Consider the following 26,948-nt stretch of genomic DNA (forward strand, 5'->3'; position numbering starts at 1 on the left):
AAGGAATGTAATTTCAAAAATACATTTAATATTTACTACTAAATTTTAACACTAAATATGACAAAAATAAAATAAAAATGAACATCTCATTACCTAAATAATTAATTAGTCAATAAGAAATTAATCCAATGCAAATTCAATTTAAATTTATTTGATTTCATCATTTGAATGGAAAAAATTAATGGATTGATTCACGAGTTCATCAAACTCGTTTCTAACTCACTTTTAAATCATGGTTTAATTTCATGAATTGATTCTCAGATTTGGCAAACCCAGTTGGTGCAATCCTTATTAATTGAAATATTTTTATAGCCCGTTATCTTTTATGTTATTCCAATTTTAACCCCCTTCAGACAGCCATAAATGTCAATTCTCTAGCTGCAATTGCTTATTTACTACACACACCCCTGTCTCTCTCTCTCTCTCTCTCTCTCTCTCTCTAGACCTCTTTTCACCTGACCCCTGCTGAGAAGAAACCTCTGCAAACACATTTTTTATACATATATACATACGAATGTGTGTTGTTATATACCTAGAATTTTGAAGAGCGTGATTATTACAGAATCAGCAGCTGATTCTTCGTTCTGTCGTTAATTATCGGCGTAGATCTTTTGATCTCTCCAATCCTCTTTTATGTAATTGTTTCTGCCCACTGTCATTTTCAATTTATTCAATGTGAATTATTGTCTATGTGCCTGGTTTGCCTAGGTTTTGGTGATGGGTTTCCTGCCCTAGTTTTTGCTTATCTCCATGTGGATCTTTTATGCTTTTAATTCCATGGTTTTTTAATCAATTTACTTGTTTAGATTTTAATTTATATTGGCTTATTGAATTTCCGTGAATCTGTTCATTTTTTCCGGTCATGGGTTTTGGTTTGCATGTCGGCTTTGCTGCTGTTTAAAGATAGATTAATCATGGGTTTTGTTTTGCAGATTGTCCGACCTATCTTCACCTCTTTTTTTAATGTTTAATTTGTTATTTTATTTTTTCTGTATAATTCTATGGATTGTGTGCCTTGACAGCATTTTATTTTTTGTGTGGATGTAAATGTATCTTGTCAGACACTGCATATCTAGTAGAGAATAGAGATTGATCATAGTAGCTCAGGAAAAATGGGATTGGATCCATAGATTTGGAGTTGAAATTTCTGATTTTCGATTAATTAGACTTTGAATTCATCGTGCATGGCTTTCGAAAATTCCCATGGTATGTACGTATGTATGCCGAAAATGATAAGATACGTGTTTGGTATTTAAACGGATTTTTCCCCTCGAAATTTAGCATTTATCAGATTCATTAAACATGTGTTTGCGAACAGAAATCTTATACTTGCTGTGGATGCTACTCTTTCAGGATTCCTTCAATCTTTCTTGAATTTCCAAATTTGCCGTCGGTCTCAGTTTTTGGTTTACATTTAACTTCAGTAACTGCTTTGTGAAAATTATTCCTAGGCATATGAAGCGATTTTACTCTCTAGATTCATGGTGTAATAATTTATTTCATTTAGACGAGAATATTGAATGAATACATACTTGTTTAAATGTTTCGTACTTCCCGTTTTCTTATTGTGGCCATGTAGCTCATATGAATAGCCGAAGAGGAAACATGTATTGCTATGTTTGAAGATTCATGATTTCCATCACTCATTCATATATTTATGAATTGCTTTATTTATAAATTGATCGTTTAATCTAATCGCTGGAATTGTTTTTTTTATCTCAGTTATTACCTTGTCGAGTTAGTAGATCCTTAACCGGTGATCGCGAAAGAGTGAAGAGGAAGCAAACGATAATCTGAGGGTTAGTTTTCTTGGATATTAAGTGGAAAGTTATTAATGCTTAAGCATTTATAAGTGCAAGCTTGTGACTTTTAACACGTGTAAAACTTAACTAGTTATGCTGTATATATTAGTAGGTGGTCGAAATTGGGATTTTACGTAAAATCAAAAGGGGGTTGTAATTTCGGAACTTAAAATCGTAGGATTTTGGGTATCTTGTAAATTTATATAGTATGCCATTTTTTTTGACATGTATCGACATATATAAAACATCTCCTAACATAAATGAAGTATGTCCCAACATAAATAAACATGTGTTTTCTGGTGGTTGTTGATTTCTTAGATTAGTTCTTGATCGTTGTTCATTGTTTCTATGGATTAGTGTTCTACTAGGATTTAACAAGGGTAGTAAAATCCTGAAATCCTAGATTTTAATCGGGATTTTAACCTAAAAAGAATTAATTGATAACTGCCAAATTATAAATGGAAAACATGATCTTGAATTCTTCATCTTCTCATAAACTATATTCGAATATAATTATGTATGATGCCATGATTATCTTCAAAGTTTCGTCATCTCGTATGTCATATATCAACAATTGTTCAGCATCATAGCGCAATTGTTGGGATAAAACTGTGCTTATTATGTTCTAGTCGTGAGTTCTGTATTATTTTATGGACTCCTTCTTTAATATATTAAAGTTTCATTCTGTGATTTCTTTTCGTGATTTATTTCTTACTATGCAAATAAAAACATATCTTTGCTTTATCTACCATAGTTTGATTTAGTTTGTACAGTTTTTGGACTTAATTGCCTATAGAGTAGAGACACGACTGTACTTATTCTGACCACAAATTGCACTAACCATTTCTATAAGTTCAAATTATCACGGCAACTCTAATTGAATGTATTACTTTCTGTATTGACAGTTGTTGAAGCTGTTCTTCAGCTAAAAAAGAAAAAAAGGTCTCAAAATTTGCTGATCACATTCTTGGAGGTGAAGGAGAGAGAGCAATAATGCCCTTAAAACTCACCATCAAGCTGAAGAACGAGAAAACGGCTGACAACTCTTCAGCAGTTGTTGACCAACCGAGTAGTGTAGAAGGATTACCCGGTGCCACGTCGCCCACCAGCTGTCAAGACCAAGGCGATCTCACTTCTGCAAGAGAGGTAGAAGAAAATCAAGCCATAGAAGATCCAGAAAATGAATCGGAAAACTCTGGATATCAAATGGTGGTTTACAACCCTGCTGTTGCGGATGCTTCTGCTGCAAACGAACTTGTTCCGGAACCTTCTTCTATTCCGAGGGAAAACCCCTTTGCGAATAGGGGGCCAAGAATTGTGCCGACTGTTGGTGCCTTCACTGTGCAATGTGCCAACTGTTTCAAATGGAGGCTGATTCCGACAAAGGAGAAGTACGAGGAAATAAGGGAGCATATTATCGAACAGCCCTTCTACTGTGAAACAGGCCGAGAATGGAGGCCCGATATATCGTGCGAAGATGCGCCTGATATTACCCAAGATGGCAGTAGGCTTTGGGCGATCGATAAACCCAACATTGCTCAACCACCGCCAGGCTGGCAAAGGCTTCTGAGAATCAGAGGTGAAGGGAGCACCAAGTTTGCAGACGTGTATGTATTCTATTTCCTTTATTTTTGCACCAAGTTTGCACCTTAGGTCGTTTAAATAATTGTTATAGTGTTCTTTATAATAGTAGAAGATTAAAAGGGTTGTCTACTTAACTCTTTGTCCACCTTTTTCGATTAATATTTACAGGTATTACGTGGCTCCAACAGGCAAGAGACTTCGTTCAATGGTGGAAGTTCAAAAGTATAATAATAATTTCTTGATCTATGACTATCTTTATTGCGCGTCCCATTTTTTCGCCTCACAGTTCTTCTAACGAGATGCTTTCTTGCTTAGGTACCTTGCTGAGCACACAAAGTACGCAGAAGAAGGTGTTAGGTTGTCGCAGTTTTCATTTCAAATACCTAGACCACTGCAAGAAAACTATGTGCGCAAGCGAACCGCTCGTACTGCACAGACAACTGATTTTAATCCTTTGGAAGGTAACTCTTAACTGTTAATTTCTTCAGGACGTATGCTGTCATAAATTATGTAATTATGGGCTGTTTGATTTATAAGAATTAATTACATTGATAGCGCGGGATTTATTTACTTTTTGCAGTTCGTCCTTTAGCATGGGTAAATCCTGATGAGGATGATGCAGCGGAATATCCCGATTTGGACCCTGAAATTCAATCAGCTAAGAAGCAAAGGAGCGATGGCGATTTAATTTTATAAACAAAATGAGGTGGATATTGTGGAAGAGCCACGTCAGCGCTGATCGGGTGTTTATAATGTGAAACATGAGCTCATGTTGGGTGCACTATTTGTACCTTATTTGGTGCTAAGTTGGTGCATGTTGTAACGATATTTCGGTTGGGAATTATAGTTTTCGTTCCAAACTTTGGCAATTTTGTACTACATAGTTCTTGATGTAGGTTTTCTTATGGGTTTCTTTTTTACAAATATATATATACACATGTTGTATAATTGTAAGGAACATTGTATTTCTTGGACAAGTTGGTTTGATGTAGTCCCTATTTACAAAACTACAGTAAACCACACTCCCACACAATGGTAGAGAGAGGTCACAAATATTTATGTGCAAAAATCAGCCGTTACAACTTCGTCCGACGTCAGAAAGCCCTAATGACCTCACCATCCGCGGATGCATCGTACCCACTGCCTAAACCCTCAATTACAGATAGCGATAATGGCAACGTCGCCCCCCATTGGCTAAACCCTCGGTTTCGGAATTTTGTTACATCCTTTAGTGGTAGGTATTAGACCGGTTACGAAAACTTTTATTTCTCCATTTTAGTATGCGTTTGTTCATAATCGTCATATCGAAGACAACATTATGATGGCTCATAAAAATCTGCGTATATACTAGCAAAAGAGCCACGTCAGCGCTGACCGGGTGTTTATAATGTGAAACGTGAGCTCGTGTTGGGTGCACTTTTTGTACCTCATTTGCTGCTAAGCTGGCGCAATGTTGTAGCGATATTTGGACAATAACTATTATATACTTCGATCGAAAAATGTGAAATATTTCCACAAGAATATCTATTTACCGCACACAAGAACAGATGAGAGGAGCCGATCGGCGGCTCCGGTGACAGTAGCGCCCTTCCTTTTAACATACAACAAATATTCCACCGCCGCCTCGGTGATAAACTCACCAGGAAACAGCACCGGAATTCCAGGTGGATACGTACATATCAACTCCCCACATATTTCACCCACACTCTCCTCAATCACAACATTTCTCTTACTTGCAAAGAAAGCATCTCTTGGACTCAAAACCATCTTAATATCATTGTCGAAAACCGCCACCTTTCTTACGTCAATCGCCCTCTCCACATTGCTGTAATAAGTTTCCGACAGATACTTCAATCCCAAGACAAGTCTCGAGACATGTTCCCTCTTAGTTCCTAGGTTAAACGCTAGTGTAATAGAGTGGGTCCCGACAAGTTCCGGAACCACCCCAAAATCCCTACATAAGATATCATCAGCTTCAAAACCCGAAAGACCAATGCCCTGCATTCCAACAGTGACCCTCAAAGGATCAATACCAAGAAAATTCGGAAAATCAAGAACGTCCAAAACCGAGATTCCAGGAATCTTTTTGATCCCATTTTTCGCTCCGACAGCTAATCGAATAGCTTCATTGAAAATATTTTCCGGGTTTTCACTTATCTGGGCTCTAGCAGCATCCAACGAAGCTAACAGCAGATAACTAGGGCTGCTGCTTTGAAGTGTTTGAAGGCACCTGCAGATCTTTTCTCTGTCTATCAAGTTGCCAGAGAGATGCAGCATGGATGACTGTGTGAGTGAGCACAGTACTTTGTGTGTTGACTGCACCACAAGATCGGCGCCTTGGGCGAGAGCTGAGGTGGGGAGGTGGCGATGGAAGCTGAAGTGAGCCCCGTGAGCCTCGTCTACTATTAGTGGGATTTTGTTATTGCGACACAGCTGTGAGATTTCGCGAATGTCACTGCATATACCGTGGTAGCTAGGCGAAACGATGAAAACGGCAGCTGGATTCCGACCTTCCTTCTGTATCACCTCCTCGATTGCTGTCTCTACCTGTTTATCACAGCCATGTCGAATTAGCGGAGGACACAGTTCTCTTAAGGCCTCGTTTGTTTTCCAAGATAATATTAGCCAATATATAATCTCATGACAAGAACTCAATTGCATTGTCGGAATTCAATAGATAATCTCTTAATTAGCCAAGAATATCCGAACACACAAAAAAAGTCCAATTATTTTATTTAAACATGGATAATTTTACCACCCAAACAAGGCCCAAGTAGATAAAAAAAGACAATATTTTCTGAAAAGGGAGACAAATCAGTAAATTATGATTCACAAAAAAAAATCAAAAAAAAAAAAAAAGATTGAACTTGCCTGTAAAGGAGTGATGCCACCGGCTATATCCCAATCGGAGTGATATTCAGGAACAATGTACTTCGGTACTGCACCAGATAACACCATACCCGAAATTGCAGAGATATGACAGTTTCGAGGAAGAACAAGAGTCTCTCCAGGTAGACAAGTTGCCATTATTGCTGTCTGAACTCCACATGTACTCCCACCGACAAGAAACCATGTCTCTGATGCTCCGAAAAGTTCAGCGGCCCGTTTCTGTGCTTCTAAAATAGGTCCTTCCGGAGAAAAGAGATTGTCTAGCTCCGGAAGTTCCGGTAAATCGTGAAGAAACGGTCTTTCGCCAATCAGATCGGTGAAAGATGAAGGAGCTGCGTTTCCTCTGTTATGCCCCGGGAAGTGAAAACGGGCTGCATTTTGTTCGGCCGAAGCTTTTAATGCAGTAACGAGAGGAGGGTTTTCCGTATTCGGAGAATCATTCTTGAATACATTACTATGTTCTTCTTGCCTTTTTCGTAATGCTACACGAGAACATTCCTGCAGAAATAGATTCGAAAAATTGGGCATTGAGTTCACAAGCTTTAATTACGATACCAATGGAATCGATACGTATAATCGAACACATTATGAGAACTTATGCTACTTTATACTGATAGGAAATTAACAATTCAAAGAAGTTTAATATACATAAACTAATAGCAATTGTGGGCAAATTTGTTGAACCTAATTCATAAAGATCAACCTCAATACCAACTAATAAAAACTCAAAATATCAACAGTTATCGCAAAAATAACATCTTAAAACAAGTCGAGGTGATAAAAAAGGATAACATTTCTATTTATTTATTTAAATGAGAAAACCCACCTGAGAAACACAAGCTCTTGGCGTTTTGATGAGCCTGAAACTCCAGTTATGGCCAATATTCAGACACGAGTTCTGCAATTAATAAAAAAATGTATTAGAGAAAAAGATTAAAACTTTCTTCTTCTTCTTCTTCTTCTTCTTCTTGTTCTAGATGTTGAATGCGGAAATGATGGCGCGAGATTTGAGGGCTTACTCACCATATCCAGAAGCGAAACCAGATAATATAATACTCTGTAGTCTGTTCGCCCCAATACAAAAACGTGCGTCAAAGATTGTATTATTCGTTTCCAGTTTCTATAACGTAATAATTAAAATTTATTTTTAACCAATATTTCTTATCTGCTACATAGTTAGTTTGGCCCATATATTAAATTGACCAGGCCCATTTTCCCTACAGAATAAACACGATACCAAATTCGCAATTAACTGTGGCCCAAAATTAATTTTAACCTTGAACATTTCATTTCCGGCTCAAATCAAATTGTGGACCTAGGAATTTCAAGTTACGGCCCATTTCAGAGTGTATTCAGGCCCACTGCAACGCTCATTTCAGGTCCAAAAGGTGGCCCATTCCAGGCCACTTTACCATAAATCCAGGCCCAAATATCACCGTTTTATGGGCCCAGTACAACTTTTTAATAGCCCAACCTATCATTTTTATGGGCCTAATATAGATTTTTCATAGCCCAAACAAGCTAGTGCAAGTTTTTAACGGCCCAATCTAACTTTTTCATGGGCCTAATAAGCGTTGTATCGGGCCGAGTACAACTTTTTAACAGCCCAACATAGATTGTTCATGGTCCCAACCAAAGTTTTTTGTGGGCCCAGTACAACTTTTTAACAACCCAAAATTTGTATACTTTTGTACACAGATTTTGGGTAAAATTGGTTATAAAAATTATTTCACAATCAAAATGACAAAAAAGTGTATAGTATAGTACACAGATTTTGGGTAAAATTGGCGGAATGTCCCAAAAAAAATTTCACGATCAAAATCACCAAAAACTGTGTGCTATAGTACACAAATTTTGGGTAAAATTGATGGAACGTACCAAAAACTTTTTCACGATAAAAATCACCAAAAACTACAGATTTTGGATAAAATTGGCAGAACATCACGATCAAAATCAACTAAGATTGTACGCTATATAGTACACATATTTTGGGTAAAATTGGTGGAACGTCGAAAAACCTTTTTCACGATCAAAATCACCAAAAACTGTATACTATAGTACACAGATTTTTGGTAAAATTGTTGGAACGTCCAAAAAAAAAAGTTCACGATTAAAATCACCAAAAACCGATTCCAATTTTATCAAAAAATTGTGAACTATATATAGTATACAACTCTTTGTGATTTTGATCATGAAATAATTTTTTGGACGTTGCATCAATATGTGACGTCCAACCCCACAAGCAGTGTTAAATTCCTTGTTTCTGCAAATTATCAAAACTAAAATTAAGGTTTTTGATGAAATTTGTAATGTAACATAAGGTTTCTTTCTATTATTAGACGACTCATCTCAAACTCTCTCAACAATATGCCAATCTCGCTTGCCCGAAATCCCATTAGGGAGGAATACCACATTGCCTTGGCAGCAAAATAAAGAAAATAAATCTAACATTCACTAAATATAAACAAACACGGGAATGAATCATTACTCGAAGCCAAAAGATAGGAATGCAGGTTCACTGATTGCTCATATTAACTAGTTAGAATCTTTTACACTGCAGAAAATATCAACTACTTTGCATGTTTATAATGCACGAGAAAGGGAAAATGAAAAAAAAAAATCCCAAAAGAGGATCGTTTTCAGACCTCAATTTTCAGCGTGTTGAGGGTCGTTTGCAATATTTTCTTCCAAATTCCATCCCCTGATTACGAAAATAAGAAACTCATGAAACATGCAAATCAAAGAGGGAAAAACCTAAACGACGAGGAAATTGATTACCTTCCAGCAGCTTCATTCTTTAGCTCTTCCATACGGGTTTCAATTTCACCACATGCAGCTTGGATTTCAATGTTTTTCAAGCATAGCTCCCTCCATTGTGTAGATAAAGCATTCAGCTCATAGGCAGTGTTTTGCTGAACAATTAATTACAGAAGAAAATATTACATTTCAAAACAACAAGCCCATTCTTTCATGTGTTTTTCCTCCTTTGCAGTATAGTTAAAAGTTAAAACCTAGCACAAAAAGGCGACGCCTGTTTTTTAGTTACCTGGTGATACTTCCTCTCTCTATTTACAGATTCAATGTTTCCACTGAGCTCCAGAACTTGTGATTGCATTCTGAAAAGGAAGCCAAATAACTATATTATTTTTCAATTTTCTTACATATGGTCATTGTTTTGCCATGAGATGGTAATCCATCAATAATCGGTATAATATGAGAGAGCTTTAAACGGCGAAAATAAAGGTTAAATGTTCAGTGAAAACATGTTTGTACATGGAATTGGAGGTGGAATAATAAATGATAAAAAATCTGTAGAAAACTGAAGAAAAGTTGCATAAAGGATCAAGAATATAACAAATATACTTGCTCTTCCATAGAGAATTCAACACGTAACGCGACAAACGCACCTTGCCAGAAATGCTTCCAACTGTTGATTATACAACTTCCAAACTTCAGGGCCATGCTTTGACATCAAATCCAGATTCTCAAGCCTACAAAACAAAGAACCAAAGTCAAGGTCGACCTCAGAAGACAAGGTACAACAGGAGTGTCTCGTGCCAAGATTTTCGATCGTCTGAATTTCCAATTCGAAGCTGAATGTAATCATCCTATTCATGACCAGATTCGTGGAACAATATGAAGTTTAGACTGTCGTCTTACTAATATTTATCATCTTGGATGAACATTGTTCGAATCGACTGCCTTCCGACAATCCTAACATTTTTCTTGTTTGCTTTTTCCATTTCTCTTTTACTGAAGCAGAAGAAACAACAAAATATTTCATTACAATCATGAGCCATTACCTGATCACTTGATGCTGCAACAAACGCTGCGCTTTCTGGACTGCCTGCCTCCATGCAGTCTCGTCATTCCGTTTGTTCATCGGCGGCATTTCAAGTCCGTATCTCGATGTATCCATAAGCACTGGTGGCTTTCCAGCTCTGACCCTCTCGTATTCTCTAGCAAGCATTGGATGATCCTGAAATATTGATATTATTAGCTAGACAGAGGCACTAAATCTCTTTCTCACACACACACACACACACAAACGCACGCACCACAAATCATAGAAGTATCGAATTTTGACACACACCTGAAAATTGGATTTGGGGAGAGGGGGGAGGTCTTTGAGAAAATCGGATGGTTTCTTAGAGCTCCGGCGCATCTCATCTTCGACCAATCGGTCCACCTCTTCTTTAACTGCCGGGTTGCCATAGTCATCATCAATGTAAGGCAGCGCATCAATTATTTGAGCTGGCGTTGCTGCAGACAATTGAGGCGGTGCCTCTAGCATCAATATATCTTCATTACTTCCATTTGCAATCGCCATAACTTTGCCCCTGCTGATTACACTTAGTGGTGAGAATTTGTGTCGTATAGTTGGAGCTAAGAAGGCCTGTTATATTTGGGCTTCTAATTAGGGTTAATTGCTGCTGCCCCCAACCAATTCCACTACAATTAAGATGTTGAAGACATTAAGAACATCTAAACCTAGGATTACGAAAATTTCGAGAAACCGAACTTTAGGCATGAAAATTCACCAGGCTGCGTATCATTTATACCATTAGCATCAACATTCAAACTATATTCACTATCTGGGAAACTGATAAAACAATTAATGGAAACACAAATATGAAGGAGACTGATAAATTTTTGAACAAAAAATGAAATGGAAACAACAATGAAGGGGATTTTACTTAGGTTTCAGGCCACACTCAGTTTCATTTAACCATAACTAAGGAAGAACTACCTGATTTCAGTGGCTAGGTTTTCAAAACTAGAGATGCTCGGAAAGCGCTGAATCTGGACTCAATCGGAGAAAATCGTGTGGTTGCTGGCACGCGAAGAGCTGACGGTTGCGGCTGGGGAGGAGCGGCGCCGTAGCGGAGTGCCAAAATAGCTGCCGGTAAACAAGTGTGGAAGAAGAGGTGAGTGATGGCTCAACTGCGCTCGACGGAGAACTGGTGGTGTGGGCTGAGACTGAATAGTGTGGTCGGCCCATTATACAATTAACTGACCTAATCAAAGGCCTTAATTGAATGGCCCAAATGAAAACATATGAATATTCAAAAATTATTTTCTTTCAAATAATTAATAATTAATATTGGAAACAATAATTAATGCAGTATTCGAATTTTAAAGTGACAGATGAAGCGAAACAAAGAATTGTTTTTCCAAAACGACAGTTGATTCGGAACGTATGCAATATAACGACAAAGTTGTACGTCGTTTCTTAAACGTAATTATAGTTTTGGACATAACCTCTTAACCACTAGATTTTTAGGGTACCCTACTTAGGAGAGGGTGTCTAGCAATAATTGAGTTTTGTAATCTGTTTTAGCTGGCTTGTAGGATCCCATTAAGGAAATCACTCAAAAGAGTCGGCCAATATTTTGCATTTAATGAGGTTTTGGCTCATTCCGAAGATCAATTTTTATATATAGTAAATGGCTCAAACTCGATTTCGCTAACTAAAATATAATTAGGCCGAGCCATCAGGCTTCAGTTAGGCCCGATCAATTGGCGGTTCTAATTATATATGATATTTCAAATACAATTGTGGTTTTCTTCGTCAATCAAGTCCGGCATGGAATTATAAATACAGTGGCTAGCACATATTGGGAATCCCACTAAATACAACATGACTTGTTTAATTCGATCCAATCTTTTTTTTTGTGTGTAAATTATTGTAGTAACGCAGAGTTTACTAAGTACTAATAGTGGTTGTGACTATCGATTAGACGTTAAAGCTAAATTTAGTGGATATTAGGATAAATTCAATGTCATTGTGGAATTTAATTTTCCTTTCCACTTATCTTTAATCAAGTCATTTGATTCCTTAACATGATAAAATTTGAAACCATTTGATATATAACCTTGCTTAGGTAGTACTCAAATGTAATTATGAGCTATTGCTTACATAATTATCAAGTCGAACTAGTACTAAGCAGTAAGCACACATGCATGTGACCGTGTTTTTTTCTTCAGCCCGTTGCAGAATCGGCCCAAGTGCAAAGTCCAAGAGGTCTGGCCTCCAAAATTTTCTTTTGTTTTTTACAGGCATATTAAAATAAAGAAAATGCTCTTTACGGTTTAAAAAGTGCTATTTACCGTTCAAAATAAAAAAGTGTTTATCTCTCTAAAACCCCTATAATTTTCGAAAAAAATGGACGAACGCCCAAGTCGGGCGCCCGCCGCCTGAACAGACGCCCAAAGTGGGCGTCCGTTCAGGCGACCGGCGCCCGACTTGGGCGTGTAAACAGTTTTTGGACGCCCGGTTTGGGCTTTTCCCGGGCGAACCGGCGCCCGGTCCAGGCGTCGGTTCGCCCGGGAAAAGCCCAAACCGGGCGTTCGATTTTTTTTTTTTTTTTTTCTGTTTTAAAATAAATTTTTGTTTTTTCTGAATTAAAATAAGTTAGTAAATTTAATATAATTTATGTTTACAGAATGTCTAATTGGGCGAAAAAATTCGGACTCGGATGTTAGTATGTTATTATTATTATTATTATTATTATTATTATTATTAGAACATAATATAATAATAATAACATACTAACATTCATTATAACATCATAACATAATAATAATAATAACATACAATGTCAATAGTAATACATTCATTCCAATAAAAAAAACAAAACTAAATCAAACACTATTTAGAATATCCCACGCTTCACGTCGACTCCGCAACGCCTTTGGTAGACTACTCTGACCTCCCATATATTGGAAAATGATTATGCTTCCCGTATACTACTCTGACCTCCCATCTATCGTCCGACCGTAGCTCTCCGACAATTTGAAAACCACAGTTTCTTTTTTTGCTACCGGTCCTTCTCGGGCGCGCGTTTGGGTTAGTTGATGGACATTCTCGTTTCTCCCCGTATAGGTCACAAGTCAGAAAAATCTTTTTTTTAGAACAACTTTTTTTTAGCATTTTCACAAAAAGACCTCTTGCAACGAACCTCGCCCAAACCACTACCTCATCCTTCGAGTCAAACAACTGAGTTGTTGTAAAATAATCGGTATGATCAACTTCAATTGTAGACGTATCGTCCTGAAAAAAGCGTAAAAAAATTGATAAAAAAAAAAAAAAAAAAAAAAGAAAAAAAAAAAAAGTTTCAAAGCCCAACTCGGGCGCCCGAAGGTGCAGTGCACGCCGATGTTGGGCGTGCAAGAGCCAACTGCACGCCCAACATAGGCGTGCACTGCACCTTCGGGCGCCCGAGTTGGGCTTTTAAACGTTTAGCCCATTTTTTTCGATCGAAAAGACGGAATTTTTACCTCGTTGTGTCCGCTATCCAGATCTTCATCCGATGAACTCATTTATGTTCGTATATCACACCAATAAGTATGATTTGTGATCAAAATCGTCTTGAGAGCGAATTTTTTTAGAGAGAGAGAGAGAGAGTCTTTGAACGGTAAATAGCAGTTTTCAAACGGTAAAAAGCAAATCCCTAAAATAATATTAAATATAGTTTGAGTATTAGATAGTGATGAATTAATAAGGATAAAATATGAAGGAAAAAGTAAATATTTAGAATGCCTTTATTATTTGTTACCGGGTCAACCCGGTCCATGCCAAGCTCATGGTCAAACATATATCAGCACGACACAGCACATGCACCTCACCCTACATAATTACACGCGGCACTCTATTATAGGACGAGACCCAGGTGCAATTTTAGTCCACATCTGACGGGGCACGAGGGCCCACTTCGGTCGAGACATGTCAATGAATATTGGGCCCACATTGCATATCAAACGACTCCCACAAATGTCAACTAGTGGTGAAATTGAAGTCCAAAACCAAATTAGCACTATATTTTTCAATTTCAATTTTGTTTCCAAAAAAAAAAAGAAAAATAGAATCTCGTATATAATTAAATTAGGATCCAAAAAATTTCATCAAATAATTGAAATTAGGAACTTAGTAAATTTAGAATGCAAGTTATTTATTTCAAAATTTTAAAAATTAGAATCAAAATAGATGGAATTCAAAAATTCGGTTCATTTTTTGCATATGAATACCTACACATTTGGTCTTTTTTATGATGTCACATGAGGAAACATTTAAGCACACTGTTTTGTTGCGGGAAGAAATGAAGTAATAAGAGCATATTAATATAGTCGCATATATATAATGAAAAAAATAAGATTTTGGTCCCAAAAGGTTCTTTGTTTGTGGTCCTGTACGCATGTTAACGTTTTTCGTTAATTTACGAGTTTTATTACATTACGATCATATTGTAAATGGTAAGTAGTATCAGATAAACCACCTAAGGTTTACTCCATTTTACGGATTACCACCTAAAAAAAAAAAAAATCGATACCAATTGAATTCAAATATTTGTGCTACATTGCCTTTTTTTCTTCTCATTTTCAGGCCAAAATGGCCGGAAATGAACACATGTGCATTGAACATGCGATTTGAAAGGACTTTTTTTACAATTTATATAATAAAACTTGTGTCTGTTTTTACAAATCTATGGATATATAATATAATCCTTCACACCGACAATATTATAAATGGTCCCAATATTTGGACTATGAATAAAGCGACATTTTAATTGAATTGTCTGTTCATGGTATATAACAAAAACCTCAAAATCACTAAAAAATCTTTAGAGACAAACTTAATAAATGTGGCATAATATCACATGGTTGGAATAATTCAATTGCTCCCTCCATTTTCTAATGTCTCTTTGAGTCATAAAATATGTTACCATATCATTTGTATTCGGGTGATCGTAGAGTAGTAGAACCAGGATTTTAAGTTCGATAATTAAGATGGGAAAGATTGTGCAAAATTTTGGAACATGTAAGTTTGTTCAAGAACCTTAATATGTTTATTTATAATTAAATTATCTTTAACGAATAACTCTCTATTAAATCACAACTTTAATGGACTTGATGTGTGAAACTTATGATATTGGCTCATTAACTTAATTATTTGTAGCCACAAATAAACATTTATTAATGGGCCCACTAGATATATCAATTGCTAAACGACAAATTGACAACATATCATTATAAGTGTTGTCTACTAATGCCCAATTACAAGAAAATGTACTAATTACATTAATGCATAATTAACATTTCAATTATCTTAAAGTAAACAAAATTTAGAGGTAATATTCGAAACACAAAATAGTCAACAATAATTATTTTTGAACCACCACGAAATATTTTGGAATCTCTAAGCCAGCTAAAATCAGCTAGCAATAGAGCCCAATCATTTTTCGGGTAGGATCCTAAATCCTAATCATAAAATTATAACTGGATCCAGGCCAGACTATATACCATAATTATAATATTATTAGGATTAATGTATTTTCAGAAAATAAATTGACCCTATATTTTATTTTTAAATATAAATACATGGTGTTAAAATTTATCGATTTTACCCTTTTTATGACTCTGAATATTAAATTATTTAAAATAATGGCAGAAAATAGGGGAAAAAAAGAAAAAGCAACTCCACTAAAACAAGCCGGGTTTTCGGCTGCAAATGGTCACGACTTTATTCTAATATTAATAGAGCAGACCAATGGTTTGTCTAACTATATATTAATGAATTAAAAAAAATTAAAAAAAAAACTTATCAAATAGTAAAAGTATTATCCCCTAAAATAAAATCAAGGAAATTTAGTTTTTTTTTGTTTTTGTAATGAGTGCCATCAATAGCCGAGCCATCTACGCCGACCACTGACTTCATTGACGGCTCAACTGTAATTACGTCAGCGGAATTTCTCACAGTACTAGCGGACCCCACTGACATGAAGAAATAAATATATCAATAATAATAGTACAAAATGAAATTTTGTCAAACAAAACTAAACAACAAAAATACTTTTTCAACTAAAGTTAAACTACTTTTTATGGAAAATAATATGTGAAAATATAATAAAGTTATGGTTGAAGAATCTACTCTTTTGCATTATTTCAGAAATTAAACGTATAATCAGTAAAAAATAGTTAGTAATTAGTAACAACAAACAAATAGTAATTTCCAGTTCATTTTAGTTTATTTATTTTACTGAAAAAAAAAAAACAACAAACAAAAAGTGTAGTCAAATGATAGGGACTGTTTGATGAAATAAAAAAAACTATAGGGACTGAATTGGTGAGGGCTGATAAAATTATTGGGCCAAAACGAAAGTTTTCAGAAGGTAAGGTGCAAATCTGAAAATATGAAACCTGAATAGAGCAGGTCAGCAGCTGACATATGTGGGCCGAGCCGCCGATTCAGTCTGGCATGGCACCAGCCACCAACTATGAATTATTTAATCCATGCAGTTTAAGCAAAAAAAATTAAATAAAACACAATCAAGCTTAATTACTTATTAGTTGTCACAATCATTAACTAGCCATTACATCCTTTATTAATCCAAATAATTTAGCTTTGGGCTAACAAATAATTATCTATGAAAAAGTAATGTGAAAATTAAAAGAAAAGTAAAAACCACTAGATGATTAATGACTAATGATTAATAATGATAGAATGTCAATGAAGTAGTAGCAAATATTATTGACAATAACTACCATAGCTTTTATTTGACGCCTGCATATTTATTTACTCCAGGCCACCTCATTATTGCATTGCAATTTGCAGCTCCAAAATGTGATCAATTAATTTAAAACACACAGACTAATTAATGTGGAGTGTCAAGAGCTCAACATTAATTAACAAAAATAAATAAATATTACTATTTTATTATAAAAAAGAATTATGTTTGACATTTTTGCAATTTGTTTTTGTTTTTGTTTAATGTTTACAGTTAATATTGCAGCAGCCTAAAAATCTGTAAACCAAAAAATAACCAATGGGTAAACGATGGAATTAATAATGTCTGCTGCTATGTAATAATGACAACTGAAGTTTGAATTTAATTTTTATCCTAACTGGTCAACTCTATAAGGCCCCCTCAGTCTGACTCATCCCTCAGGGATGAGTGTAGAGAGAGAAAGAGTTGTAATCGAAAAATCAATTTAGAGAGAGAAAGAGAATCACGAGGCATAAAAAAAATTTATTTACTAAATAAATGAAAGGTTAGAACTTTGAGTAGAAAGAGAAACTTGGAATTGATCAGAGAGAAAGTGAAGTCCTTGGAACAAGAGAGAGAAAGTGAGAGTAATTAAAAATGGGTGCTTGAATATATATATATATATATGTAGAGAGAGAGAAGAGAGAGAGAGAGTATTTGTGTGTGTAATTGTGTGTGTAATTGTCTGGAATGTGTAGTGTGGAAAAGGGGGCAATTAAAAGTAAAAATGCAGCATTTGGTCTCTGCTATACTCAACATCCCCTCCTTTCCCAAAGCTCCTCTTCTCTCCTCCCTTCATTGTAATTAAAAAAATCTATTTTCTCTATCCATTTCTCGCCGGAAGTATTCTCCGGCGCCGACAAACCCTGTTTCAACTAATTAGCTGGTCGAAACTGTATTCCCTCACATTAGTTATATTATTCCGCGGCGAGATGAGAATCTAGTGAGAACTCCGGCCGCTTATTTGAGCTGGAAAAGGCGAGTTCCTGAAGGGGAATGAAGACACCAAACTCCGGTGCCGGAGCTCCGCCTGCTAACGCTGAAGGTCACTATCTCTCCCTCTCTCTCTCTACAGATGCGATGCGATTAATTTTATTTTTAGTTTTATATGTTGATTTTTTTCTCCTTTTTAACAACTTTGGAGGAATAATCCTGTGGTAAAAATCTGATCTTTTATTCCTGGAATGAAATAAAAAATGAACGGCAGCAGGTGAGAAGAAGAACATAAATCGGGAGCTATGGCAAGCGTGCGCCGGTCCACTGGTAAACCTGCCGGTCGCCGGGACCCACGTCGTCTACTTTCCTCAAGGCCACAGCGAACAGGTTATTATTATTATTATTATTATTTCCCCCCTTTTTTAATTTACTGCAATTCAGGGCAAAATCCATATTTCTTTTTCTGTATCTATCTTGTATGCATAGATTAATAAGGTTGTCCTTTTCGTTGAGTGAGGGGAAAGCTGCTAACTTGCGCCTCTGCGGTGTCGTTTAGCGTAACAGCCGTGCTCTCATCCCCACCCCCCTCGCTGTCAGTGGGCTTTTGCTTGCAGCATAATTTGGTCACATGCAGGGATTTCATTATTATTGCGTATCATCATTATTATTAAATTTTTAAATATTTTTAATATTATATTATATATTATATATATTTATTTTGGGTGGAGCAATCTCTGCTATTTTGAGCTGGTGGTTAGAATTATTTATTGAGGAGCATGAGATGTGAGAATATGAGTGGGAGTAGTTTGCAGAAACATGGCTCAAAGAAATTATAGAGACAAAACATAGTGGACCATGCTAACGTGCGCAGTTATGCCAAGAAAGAAACAGGGGTTGTTGAGGATTTTTCTTACTCTTTTCCTCTTTAATCCCTTCTTCTTTTCTTGCCTTTCTGTCATTATCCCAAATCATGTTAAATAATTCTGTAAATTATGGGCAATGTTAAATTACGATAAAACCTCTCATGTTAGGGTGCGGTATAAAATTTATTTGAATCTTCTAGATTATGTGGAACATCCTCCAGTTTGTACCCGTTTTATCCCATTCGAGCTCCACATTTTGAAACAAGATCATAAAATGTGTCTCTTGGCCTGTGAATATCAAATCGTGTTTTTTTCACAAAATGAGTACAAGTTGGAGAATATTCCACGGACATTTAAGAAGATTCATAGTTGAGAGGTACATGAGAGTTTTTTTTTTCGTAATTTGACCTTACCTCATGGTTGGCCGTAATTTACCCTAAATAATTCGAATGAGTTATTAAACGTGTCTAAAAATCTTATAATTATATATTACTGATATGCACTTCAATTCGTTTCACTAGGAATTGTATTAAAGAAAAACCAAGAAAAATTGCTTCTTTGATCCAAGAATGAGAATTAGTGGAAGTAAAATGGAGTTGATGTTGAGTAACTGGTTTGTTGTCTGCAGTTTGGAAGATATCTACTGCACAAGATATGTATTAATGGATACAATAATACTAGGTTAAACTAATTCTATATCCTAACACATGTAAATCTTGATTTCTCAGGTAGCTGCATCCATGAAAAAGAATGTGGATGCCCTAATCCCGAACTACCCGAATCTTCCACCGAAACTATTATGCCTCCTTCACAATGTCACTTTGCATGTATGCACTTGCCTTAACTAACTATACTACCACATTTTACTTCTCGGATAAAATCTTTAATTGTTTTTTTGGGGGCATCTATTAGGCTGATCCAGAAACGGACGAAGTATATGCTCAGATGACACTACAACCAGTGCCTTCGGTAACTTAATTTTTGCCTTCGTCGAATAATATTATTGTACTAAAAAAAGAATTAAGAAAAAACTGATCATCTCTATATATTTAAATTGAAGTTTGATAAGGATGCTCTATTGAGATCAGACCTTTCGATGAAATCAAACAAGCCTCTGACGGAGTTCTTCTGTAAGACTTTGACTGCAAGTGATACCAGCACCCATGGGGGCTTCTCCGTGCCTCGTCGATCCGCAGAAAAGATTTTTCCTCCTCTGGTTTGTTTGTTTGTCTGAAGGAATCTTTGTCTCTGATTTTTAATATATTTTCGTGTTTGATGGACAAACGGTTATTTCAATTCCAGGATTTCACAATGCAACCGCCTGCGCAAGAGCTGGTTGCAAGGGACTTGCATGATAGCCTGTGGACATTCCGACATATTTTCCGAGGTAATTAATTATTAATCACTCTGCTTTGGTCCATTTAAAGTATTTATTTATTACGATGATTTATAAAAAAATCCGGTGGTTTTATTTAGGACAACCTAAGCGTCACCTTCTTACAACTGGATGGAGCCTGTTTGTCAGTGGGAAGAGGCTGATTGCCGGTGACTCCGTCTTATTTATTAGGTAATGATTCAAGAAACCAACTCAAAAGAACCTTTTTTTTTTTTTTTTTTTTTAATTCTTGAAATTCTGAAATGTTGAATTATTACAACTGTCAATAACTGACAGGGATGAAAAGCAGCAGTTTCTTCTAGGGATAAGACGAGCCAACAGGCAACCGACAAATATGTCTTCGTCGGTTTTGTCGAGCGACAGCATGCACATAGGTATATTAGCTGCTGCAGCACATGCTGCTGCAAATAACAGCCCTTTTACAGTGTTCTACAATCCGAGGTAATCATTAATCCACTCACAAATTCAATTTCAATTCGTGCTATTTATTTATTTGATGATGATCAAGTGGGATTTATTTGAATACGAGCACAGGGCTAGCCCGTCGGAATTCGTGATCCCGTTAGCCAAGTACTACAAGGCCGTTTGTAGCAACCAAATATCTCTCGGCATGCGCTTTCGCATGATGTTTGAAACCGAAGAATCAGGGACTAGAAGGTAATATTTGCTCTGCTCGTACTTTCTCCACTCTATTTTTTCCTTTAATAAATCACGAAAAATAAGAATTTTTTTTGTTGTACCTTGTGCAGATATATGGGTACAATAACCGGAATCAGTGATCTGGATTCAGTCAGCTGGAAAAACTCCCAATGGCGCAACTTACAGGTATAATACCATTTCGAAGAAATTAATGTGCTCCCATTTTATTTATTAACTCTAAAAGAAAGAAAGAAAGAAAAAGACTATGTTCGATATCCATCCACTTGGCATTCGCAGGTTGGTTGGGATGAGTTGACAGCTGGCGAAAAACGTAGCCGTGTGTCCATATGGGAGATAGAACCTGTAACCGCTCCATTTTTCATCTGCCCTACGCCGCCTTTTTTCCGACCGAAGCGCACTAGGCAACCTGGAATGCTAGGTAATTAATTTTCGGGTTACCTTATTTCTTTTTCTTGATTTTTTACAGCTCACAATTCACAATGATTCAAGAATTGGAAAAAATGTGAAATATTAATATTATGTCATTTTGGCCCTGCAGATGACGACTCTTCGGATATGGACAATTTATTCAGGAGAACAGTGCCATGGCTAGGCGACGAATACGGATTAAAAGATCCACAATCTCAACAGGGCCTCAGCTTAGTACAGTGGATGAGCATGCAGCAAAACCCCTCCCTCGCTAACTCCATGCAACAACCGAATTACGTCAACGGTTCAGAAAACTCACGGCCGTTGGGCCCACCAGCAACCCAAATCCCCCATCAGTACAGCCCACAGTTCAACCAACAGAGGCCCAACCAACCGCCACAACAACAGTTGACCGATATTGACCAACCGCAAAGACAGAATTTCGTCGCTGCTCAAAATATACCCACTAACCAAGTTCAGTCCCAGGTTATGCAGCAGCAGCAATCTTTTCTGAACAATCATCAGCTACAGAGAAATAGCAATCCCCCTCAAAATCTGCCTCAACAACAGCAGAATCTAATCCCAGCCGTCGATCAAACAAACCAACAATTGCATGTTTCAGACAGCCAAATCCAGCTCCAACTTCTTCAGAAACTCCATCAGCAACAACAGTCTCTGTTAGGACAGCAAACTTCGCAGCCGACACAGCTCCAAGATATTCCGTCAAACTTCTCCATGTCCATGAAAAGAAGCCAAATGATCGACCCTTCTCAAGAAACGACCAACATGCATCATCCTAGTCAGCAGATGCCAAGAAACCCTAGTCAGAACAATCTTCAGTTTGCCCATCAATTCGGAACACAGTCGGAACTGTCCGGCCATGTCGGGACAACCTTAAACCAAACAAACAATATGTTGATGAACGGAGCCATTGGTAATAATAAGGGCCAGTCTGCAGTTACAGACGATGTTCCGTCTTGTTCGACTTCACCATCCACGAACAACTGTCCTAATGCAGTTCAGCCGTTAAAGAATGTTAGAAATAACCGAGTTACAACAACAATGGGGGATGAGATTATTACCCATCCTTCTTTCACTCTTTTAGATTCAACAACTGGCCTGGATCCCATGTCTTCTGGCGGTAACCTAGTTAAAGACTTGCATCAGAAACCTGGTAATAAGCCCCCCTTGAATACTAATAATAATAACAATAGTACATCAAGAAGTCAGAACCAAGGATTTTTCGCAGCATCTCAAACTTACCACCTTAATTCCGGTGGGACCCACATAGATTATTTGGACAGCTCATCTTCCGCAACATCGGTTCTTTCGCAGAACGATGCACGGATGCCGCAGAACAACTCCATGTCATTCAATTCTACTCAGTCGATGTTGTTTAGTGATCAAAGGAACAACGACTCGTTTGGGGCTGCTAACATGGACAATCAGTTGGGGATTCCCATGATGTCTGAGCCGTTGATTACGAGGAACATGGTGGGACCAGATAAGGACTTTTCGACCTACGAGAATATTCCCACGGACGTTCAAAATGAACCCTCTTCGTCTATGGTCTCACAGTCATTTGGAGTTCCAGATATCACTTTCAATTCCATTGATGATTCCAACATAAACGACGGCAACTTCATGAATGGAGGAGGTGGTGCATGGGTTCCACCGACGCAAATTCCTAGGTTGCGGACATATACAAAGGTTGGAATTGATTTTATTTTGTTTTTCCCTATTGTGAATTGTGATAAATGCTGACTAGGCAATTATGTATGTTCTTGAAGGTGTACAAGCGTGGAGCTGTTGGAAGATCGATAGATATTAGCCGTTACTCGTGCTATGATGAGCTGAAACAAGATCTGGCCCGTCGATTCGGCATAGAGGGACAGCTGGAGGACCGTCAGAGAGTTGGTTGGAAACTCGTCTATGTGGATCACGAGAATGATGTCTTGCTAGTTGGCGATGATCCTTGGGAGTAAGTGTATTTTTTATTACTATTTTCTTTTATTTGGAAAAAATTCGGTTGCATAATCGTGTATATTATTATGCTGAATTCAGGGAATTCGTGAGCTGCGTGCGTTGCATCAAGATCCTTTCTCCACAGGAGGTCCAGCAAATGAGCTTGGATGGAGATTTTGGAAACAGTGTTCTTCCCAATCAAGCATGTAGCAGCTCCGATAATGGTCTGATTTAGAAAGGACAAAATTGTCATTTCCATTTACCACGTACAAAATATAGCCCTCGATACGTTGAATGAAAAACGAGCAGCCTTGTAGGGATAAATATATTCAGAAAATGAATCCCTAGCAGACAGGGCTATCGTTGAACTTTGGACAACAGAGATAGTAGCGTGTTAGAAGTAGACCGGAGAGCGAAAGCATCTCTATGCCACGTCTATTTTTTTGAAGCAAATATAGGACAAGCTGATAAGCCGGATAAATACGTTCTAGTTATCACGGTTATTTCTTCTTTGTTTCATTTGTAAAAACTTGATCCCTACCAAATTGTATTGTAGAAAGTAACAGCTTGAAATCTGTATGCATTGTGTAGTTTCCAATCGTATATACAATTGATGATATTTCGGACAGGGTAAACATAAAAAAATTTGACTCCTCGAATTTACTAAAGGGTATGATAATTAAGGGAGATGATGTAATATGTTTAAGAAGGGAGATTATAAGTATCCAGAAATTGGATGCAGAGTAATGTATAATGTAATCAACCCCAGAAAAAAAAATTGTCAATTTCTGAATCTTGAAAAAAAATAATAAATTCCGAGAATGAGTTTTCAATAAATAATTTTCCGGGGTAGTGGCTCAAGTACAAATTCAACTTGCAACAACAGAGTTCAGTTTGCATATGAAAACAGAGAAAATTAATTTAATTCCACCAGATGGAATTTAAGTGATCATAGGTTCAGGACTGGCAGCAGCTACGATGTCCAAGAGTGAATTCTGGGCTTCGATTTCTTCATGCCATAGCGGAAGTGTGTCACCTGGGTAGAACTTTCTACTTACCCCATCTTTGTTAATCTGCAAAAGGAACGAGATTCTCAAACATCAGAAATTTGGATATAATCGAAAGGGATTTAATGTGATATTCATAAATAATTTAATTCCCAATTCAAAGAGAGATTCTTTAGAATCACTACTAGTTTAAACAAGGAAAGAAATATTCCTATGAGAAAGCAACTCACAGTCACTGTACGAACAACGCCACCACTGGCACCGTCCCGAGCAATGGCAAGAGAGACTGCCTTCACAACTAGTTGCTGGACAAAGAAAGAGTGAAACATCACAAAAATTAGGAAGATCTCTTTCAGACAAAATTCAAAATTCAATCGCATCATAGATACTGATACATAACAAACAAACCTCAGCTTCTTCTCGAGTCATCCCTTCCTTCCATACTTGATCAAAGAAACCATACAGATATGACGAGCCAGATCCTGATATACAATAAAGATTTGTCAGTCGTTTATATTTTCATCTACTAGCGAGTTGAAAATGTTTCACCCAGTGACCATAATACAACTATAGATTGAAGGATCTTGAAAAATAGCTCTAAATACTGAAATAGTTTGATTCAGATTTAAATTTACAACTACATATGCTCAAGGGTTTATCAAATATAATTCATGAGTTGAAGGTAAGACTGAAGAAAAACATATAGTAACAGTGACAAGATCTCACCTCCAATGGTGAAAGGCAGATCTAGAACTGTTCCACCCAGAGGTATTCCGTATATTTTACCCCCTTCATACTTATCCCATCCGCCGACAATGAGGCCAGTTTGCAGCATATTCTGCGAAGTCGAGATTACAATTAACTCACAATGAGAAACTAATGAAGACATGTCAAAGAAAAGGGCTAGTTAATAATCTTTGTGAAAGAAAAAAGTACTTATCAACAATCTTCGTGCAACATATATGATGACAAAATTGTGACCATCTTTCCATACAGAGCTACCAATATCTTTTAAAAACGGTAATTATAGACTTCCATACATTATGGACTAAAAGAACTTTTTTGGAGGTAGAGGCAGTTCTGAACTAGTACAGACTACATAATCAGAAGCTGGAGATAAGAAATTATTACAAACCTTGTTACCATAAGCTACTAATCTGACAAGGTTTGCAGCAACTTTAACAGTTGAAGGCTGACCAAGTTGTATCCTGCATAATAAATAAGCATTCACTTCAGGAATAAAATAAAAAACCCATCTATGAACTCTTAAAAGAGAAGCGTACTACTATCAGAAGATTAGCATATTTCTTCTCATGTGGATAATACACAGAAGACCATAACCTAAATATCCAGCCCCATTTTTCTGTACATCCTTAAAATTTATACGCAAGAGATTCCTAAAACAACTAAGAACTGCCAAATGAAGGAAGCAACAGAATAAAATGGGGTCTATTGAACATTGCCAACCCATCAAAAATCCCAAATGAGAAGTGTCTTCAGCATACAAGTGAATAAACGTAGGATAACCGAGGACAAAAAAAACCTCTAGGAATTGGATAGATCACTGTAAAAATGCCTGCAAACAATAGAAAGGATAATAAAATGCAGGATCATACTACTTTGTACAATGTAGAGTGAACTCTTACGTGTGTTGATGGAGATAGAAGCGCACATAATCTGAAACAATCTGCGAGTCTGCTGCCTGATTAAAGAACATTGCAAATGCTACTCAGAAGAAGTTTACAAAAGAAAAAGAAAAGCCATTCCAGCAATTAAAAGTATTACATATCTTTAATTTCATGGCCAAAATGCACCCCAAAATCATATCAGTTAGAACAGCAAGGAATCAATCTGAAAAACAAACCGCTATGTTGCAAAAAGCACGTGTTTAATCTAATTATAATGCAAACACCCACCCTCACCCCCTAAAATTCACCCAAGAATAAATTCAAGCAGAAATATGTTGACAATAAAGTTGCCCCATCTGGCCTCAGTCTCACATATATGTTATATACAACTTTTAAGAGCAAAAATATCTCAAGTGAATCGAAATTTGCCATTTACTACCATAAAATATTTTTGTTCTCATAGTTCAACTTCTTATTGTCAAGCTCTTCCTTTCATCACAAGTTGAATCAAACAGCAGAATCTCAATTCAGAAAATCATGTAATAGAAGGAGCAAATATTTTCCTTACATCAATTTCAACTTCTAAACACAACTAATTTTATGCAGAATAACCCTAAAAAAGTTAAACAAAAAAAGAAGAAGCAATCAAATGAATACAAATGAACATTGCCATAAAAAGATACAAATAGAAAGCTCAATGAGGTAAACAATTACCGAGCCAGAACGACAGACGTAGACATTGTCGGTCAACTGAGTGATCTTGTCGGATGCCCTATTCGCAACATACATCCCTACAAAATTACATTTACTTCAAAATTCGCAATAAGCGGCAAACCCTAGCATTGAACAAGGACAAAATTAACATAGAAAATCGAAAGGAAAATGTTCGGGGCGGGGTTACCGGTGCTTGTTCGAGAGTCTGCGCCGAGAACAACACCGCCGTCGTAGGTGACGCCGATGATGGTGGTACCCATCGAGTGTGGAGCATCCAGATCGCTTGAACTCACGTCCATGGTGTGCTTATGGTGGAGATGGATCGATTGAGCTTGAGCTGGAAAATTTAACAGTGGGCAATCGCTAAATATGAGTAAATACTGAATATATCGGAAAGAGAAAAAAGAGAGTTTCTTGTGGGGGAAGAAGCACTGATGTAATAGTTCGTTAAATACCAATTTGATCCCCCAACTCTCTTTAATTATAAAATGAGCCCATCATAAAAATAAGAGTAAATTACAAAAGAACCCCTTCTTTTTGGGTAATTACAAC

General features: G+C 36.8%; 5 protein-coding genes across 8 annotated transcripts; 2 read left to right on the plus strand and 3 right to left on the minus strand.

Annotated features, from left to right (window-relative positions):
* The first annotated feature begins 391 nt into the window (after positions 1-391).
* Positions 392-4,393, plus strand: LOC105970140 (methyl-CpG-binding domain-containing protein 2). Its single transcript, XM_012994939.2, has 6 exons — positions 392-635; positions 1,723-1,799; positions 2,708-3,409; positions 3,555-3,608; positions 3,702-3,847; positions 3,967-4,393. Exons 3-6 carry the CDS (start codon positions 2,796-2,798, stop codon positions 4,080-4,082), a joined length of 930 nt encoding a protein of 309 aa, XP_012850393.2. The 5' UTR covers positions 392-635; positions 1,723-1,799; positions 2,708-2,795; the 3' UTR covers positions 4,083-4,393.
* A 457-nt stretch (positions 4,394-4,850) lies between these two features.
* Positions 4,851-7,405, minus strand: LOC105970168 (uncharacterized). The gene is made up of 4 exons (XM_012994968.2): positions 7,299-7,405; positions 7,102-7,173; positions 6,258-6,773; positions 4,851-5,933 (listed from the first exon to the last, which is right to left on the minus strand). Exons 1-4 carry the CDS (start codon positions 7,299-7,301, stop codon positions 4,911-4,913), a joined length of 1,614 nt encoding a protein of 537 aa, XP_012850422.2. The 5' UTR covers positions 7,302-7,405; the 3' UTR covers positions 4,851-4,910.
* A 1,372-nt stretch (positions 7,406-8,777) lies between these two features.
* MOS4 (modifier of snc1,4) lies at positions 8,778-11,449 on the minus strand. 3 transcript variants are annotated; one of them, XM_012995003.2, is made up of 7 exons: positions 11,026-11,449; positions 10,369-10,618; positions 10,079-10,254; positions 9,683-9,766; positions 9,322-9,391; positions 9,054-9,187; positions 8,778-8,976 (listed from the first exon to the last, which is right to left on the minus strand). In XM_012995003.2, exons 2-7 carry the CDS (start codon positions 10,603-10,605, stop codon positions 8,922-8,924), a joined length of 756 nt encoding a protein of 251 aa, XP_012850457.2. In that variant the 5' UTR covers positions 10,606-10,618; positions 11,026-11,449; the 3' UTR covers positions 8,778-8,921. The 3 variants fall into 3 exon arrangements, with proteins under 3 accessions (XP_012850457.2, XP_012850456.2, XP_088682259.1); XM_012995002.2 differs by having other exon boundaries at positions 10,369-10,615; positions 11,026-11,259; XM_088826133.1 differs by having other exon boundaries at positions 10,369-10,727; positions 11,026-11,259.
* Positions 11,450-17,049: 5,600 nt separating this feature from the next.
* LOC105969966 (auxin response factor 19) lies at positions 17,050-23,425 on the plus strand. Of its 2 annotated transcripts, none has more exons than XM_012994734.2 (14): positions 17,050-17,864; positions 18,030-18,142; positions 19,347-19,445; positions 19,531-19,587; positions 19,679-19,834; positions 19,921-20,005; positions 20,095-20,185; positions 20,291-20,455; positions 20,549-20,671; positions 20,764-20,839; positions 20,951-21,092; positions 21,213-22,792; positions 22,873-23,063; positions 23,147-23,425. In XM_012994734.2, the coding sequence occupies exons 1-14, from the start codon at positions 17,816-17,818 to the stop codon at positions 23,280-23,282; spliced, it is 3,063 nt and encodes a 1,020-aa protein (XP_012850188.2). In that variant the 5' UTR covers positions 17,050-17,815; the 3' UTR covers positions 23,283-23,425. The 2 variants fall into 2 exon arrangements, with proteins under 2 accessions (XP_012850188.2, XP_088683218.1); XM_088827092.1 differs by having other exon boundaries at positions 17,151-17,864; positions 18,027-18,142.
* Positions 23,426-23,860: 435 nt separating this feature from the next.
* On the minus strand, positions 23,861-26,869 carry LOC105969973 (proteasome subunit beta type-6). Its single transcript, XM_012994745.2, has 8 exons — positions 26,584-26,869; positions 26,397-26,473; positions 25,701-25,756; positions 25,190-25,262; positions 24,781-24,892; positions 24,463-24,536; positions 24,285-24,359; positions 23,861-24,120 (listed from the first exon to the last, which is right to left on the minus strand). Exons 1-8 carry the CDS (start codon positions 26,693-26,695, stop codon positions 23,989-23,991), a joined length of 711 nt encoding a protein of 236 aa, XP_012850199.2. The 5' UTR covers positions 26,696-26,869; the 3' UTR covers positions 23,861-23,988.
* Positions 26,870-26,948: the final 79 nt, after the last annotated feature.

This window comes from Erythranthe guttata, chromosome 12, assembly GCF_056151865.1.
Source record: "Erythranthe guttata isolate IM_541 chromosome 12, IM_541, whole genome shotgun sequence".
NCBI lineage: Eukaryota > Viridiplantae > Streptophyta > Magnoliopsida > Lamiales > Phrymaceae > Erythranthe > Erythranthe guttata.

Bases quoted from the DNA above. Each gene is read 5' to 3' on its own strand.
- LOC105970140 (XM_012994939.2), top strand. From the start codon at position 2,796: ATGCCCTTAAAACTCACCATCAAGCTGAAGAACGAGAAAACGGCTGAC. The intron at 3,609-3,701 runs GTATAATAATAA...TTTCTTGCTTAG, and splicing joins TCAATGGTGGAAGTTCAAAA to GTACCTTGCTGAGCACACAA. The intron at 3,848-3,966 runs GTAACTCTTAAC...TACTTTTTGCAG, and splicing joins TGATTTTAATCCTTTGGAAG to TTCGTCCTTTAGCATGGGTA.
- LOC105970168 (XM_012994968.2), bottom strand. The intron at 6,774-7,101 runs GTGGGTTTTCTC...CTATTTCTGCAG, and splicing joins CAAGAGCTTGTGTTTCTCAG to GAATGTTCTCGTGTAGCATT. The intron at 5,934-6,257 runs GCAAGTTCAATC...TGTGATAAACAG, and splicing joins GTGGCATCACTCCTTTACAG to GTAGAGACAGCAATCGAGGA.
- MOS4 (XM_012995003.2), bottom strand. From the start codon at position 10,605: ATGGCGATTGCAAATGGAAGTAATGAAGATATATTGATGCTAGAGGCA. The intron at 10,255-10,368 runs GTGTGTGTCAAA...TCAATATTTCAG, and splicing joins TCCCCAAATCCAATTTTCAG to GATCATCCAATGCTTGCTAG. The intron at 8,977-9,053 runs GTAATCAATTTC...TTTCGTAATCAG, and splicing joins AAGAATGAAGCTGCTGGAAG to GGGATGGAATTTGGAAGAAA.
- LOC105969966 (XM_088827092.1), top strand. From the start codon at position 17,816: ATGAAGACACCAAACTCCGGTGCCGGAGCTCCGCCTGCTAACGCTGAA. The intron at 19,835-19,920 runs GTTTGTTTGTTT...TTTCAATTCCAG, and splicing joins AAAAGATTTTTCCTCCTCTG to GATTTCACAATGCAACCGCC. The intron at 20,672-20,763 runs GTAATATTTGCT...TACCTTGTGCAG, and splicing joins GAAGAATCAGGGACTAGAAG to ATATATGGGTACAATAACCG.
- LOC105969973 (XM_012994745.2), bottom strand. From the start codon at position 26,695: ATGGACGTGAGTTCAAGCGATCTGGATGCTCCACACTCGATGGGTACC. The intron at 25,757-26,396 runs GTAATTGTTTAC...TTCTTTAATCAG, and splicing joins ACGTCTGTCGTTCTGGCTCG to GCAGCAGACTCGCAGATTGT. The intron at 24,360-24,462 runs GTTTGTTTGTTA...TTCTTTGTCCAG, and splicing joins TGACTCGAGAAGAAGCTGAG to CAACTAGTTGTGAAGGCAGT.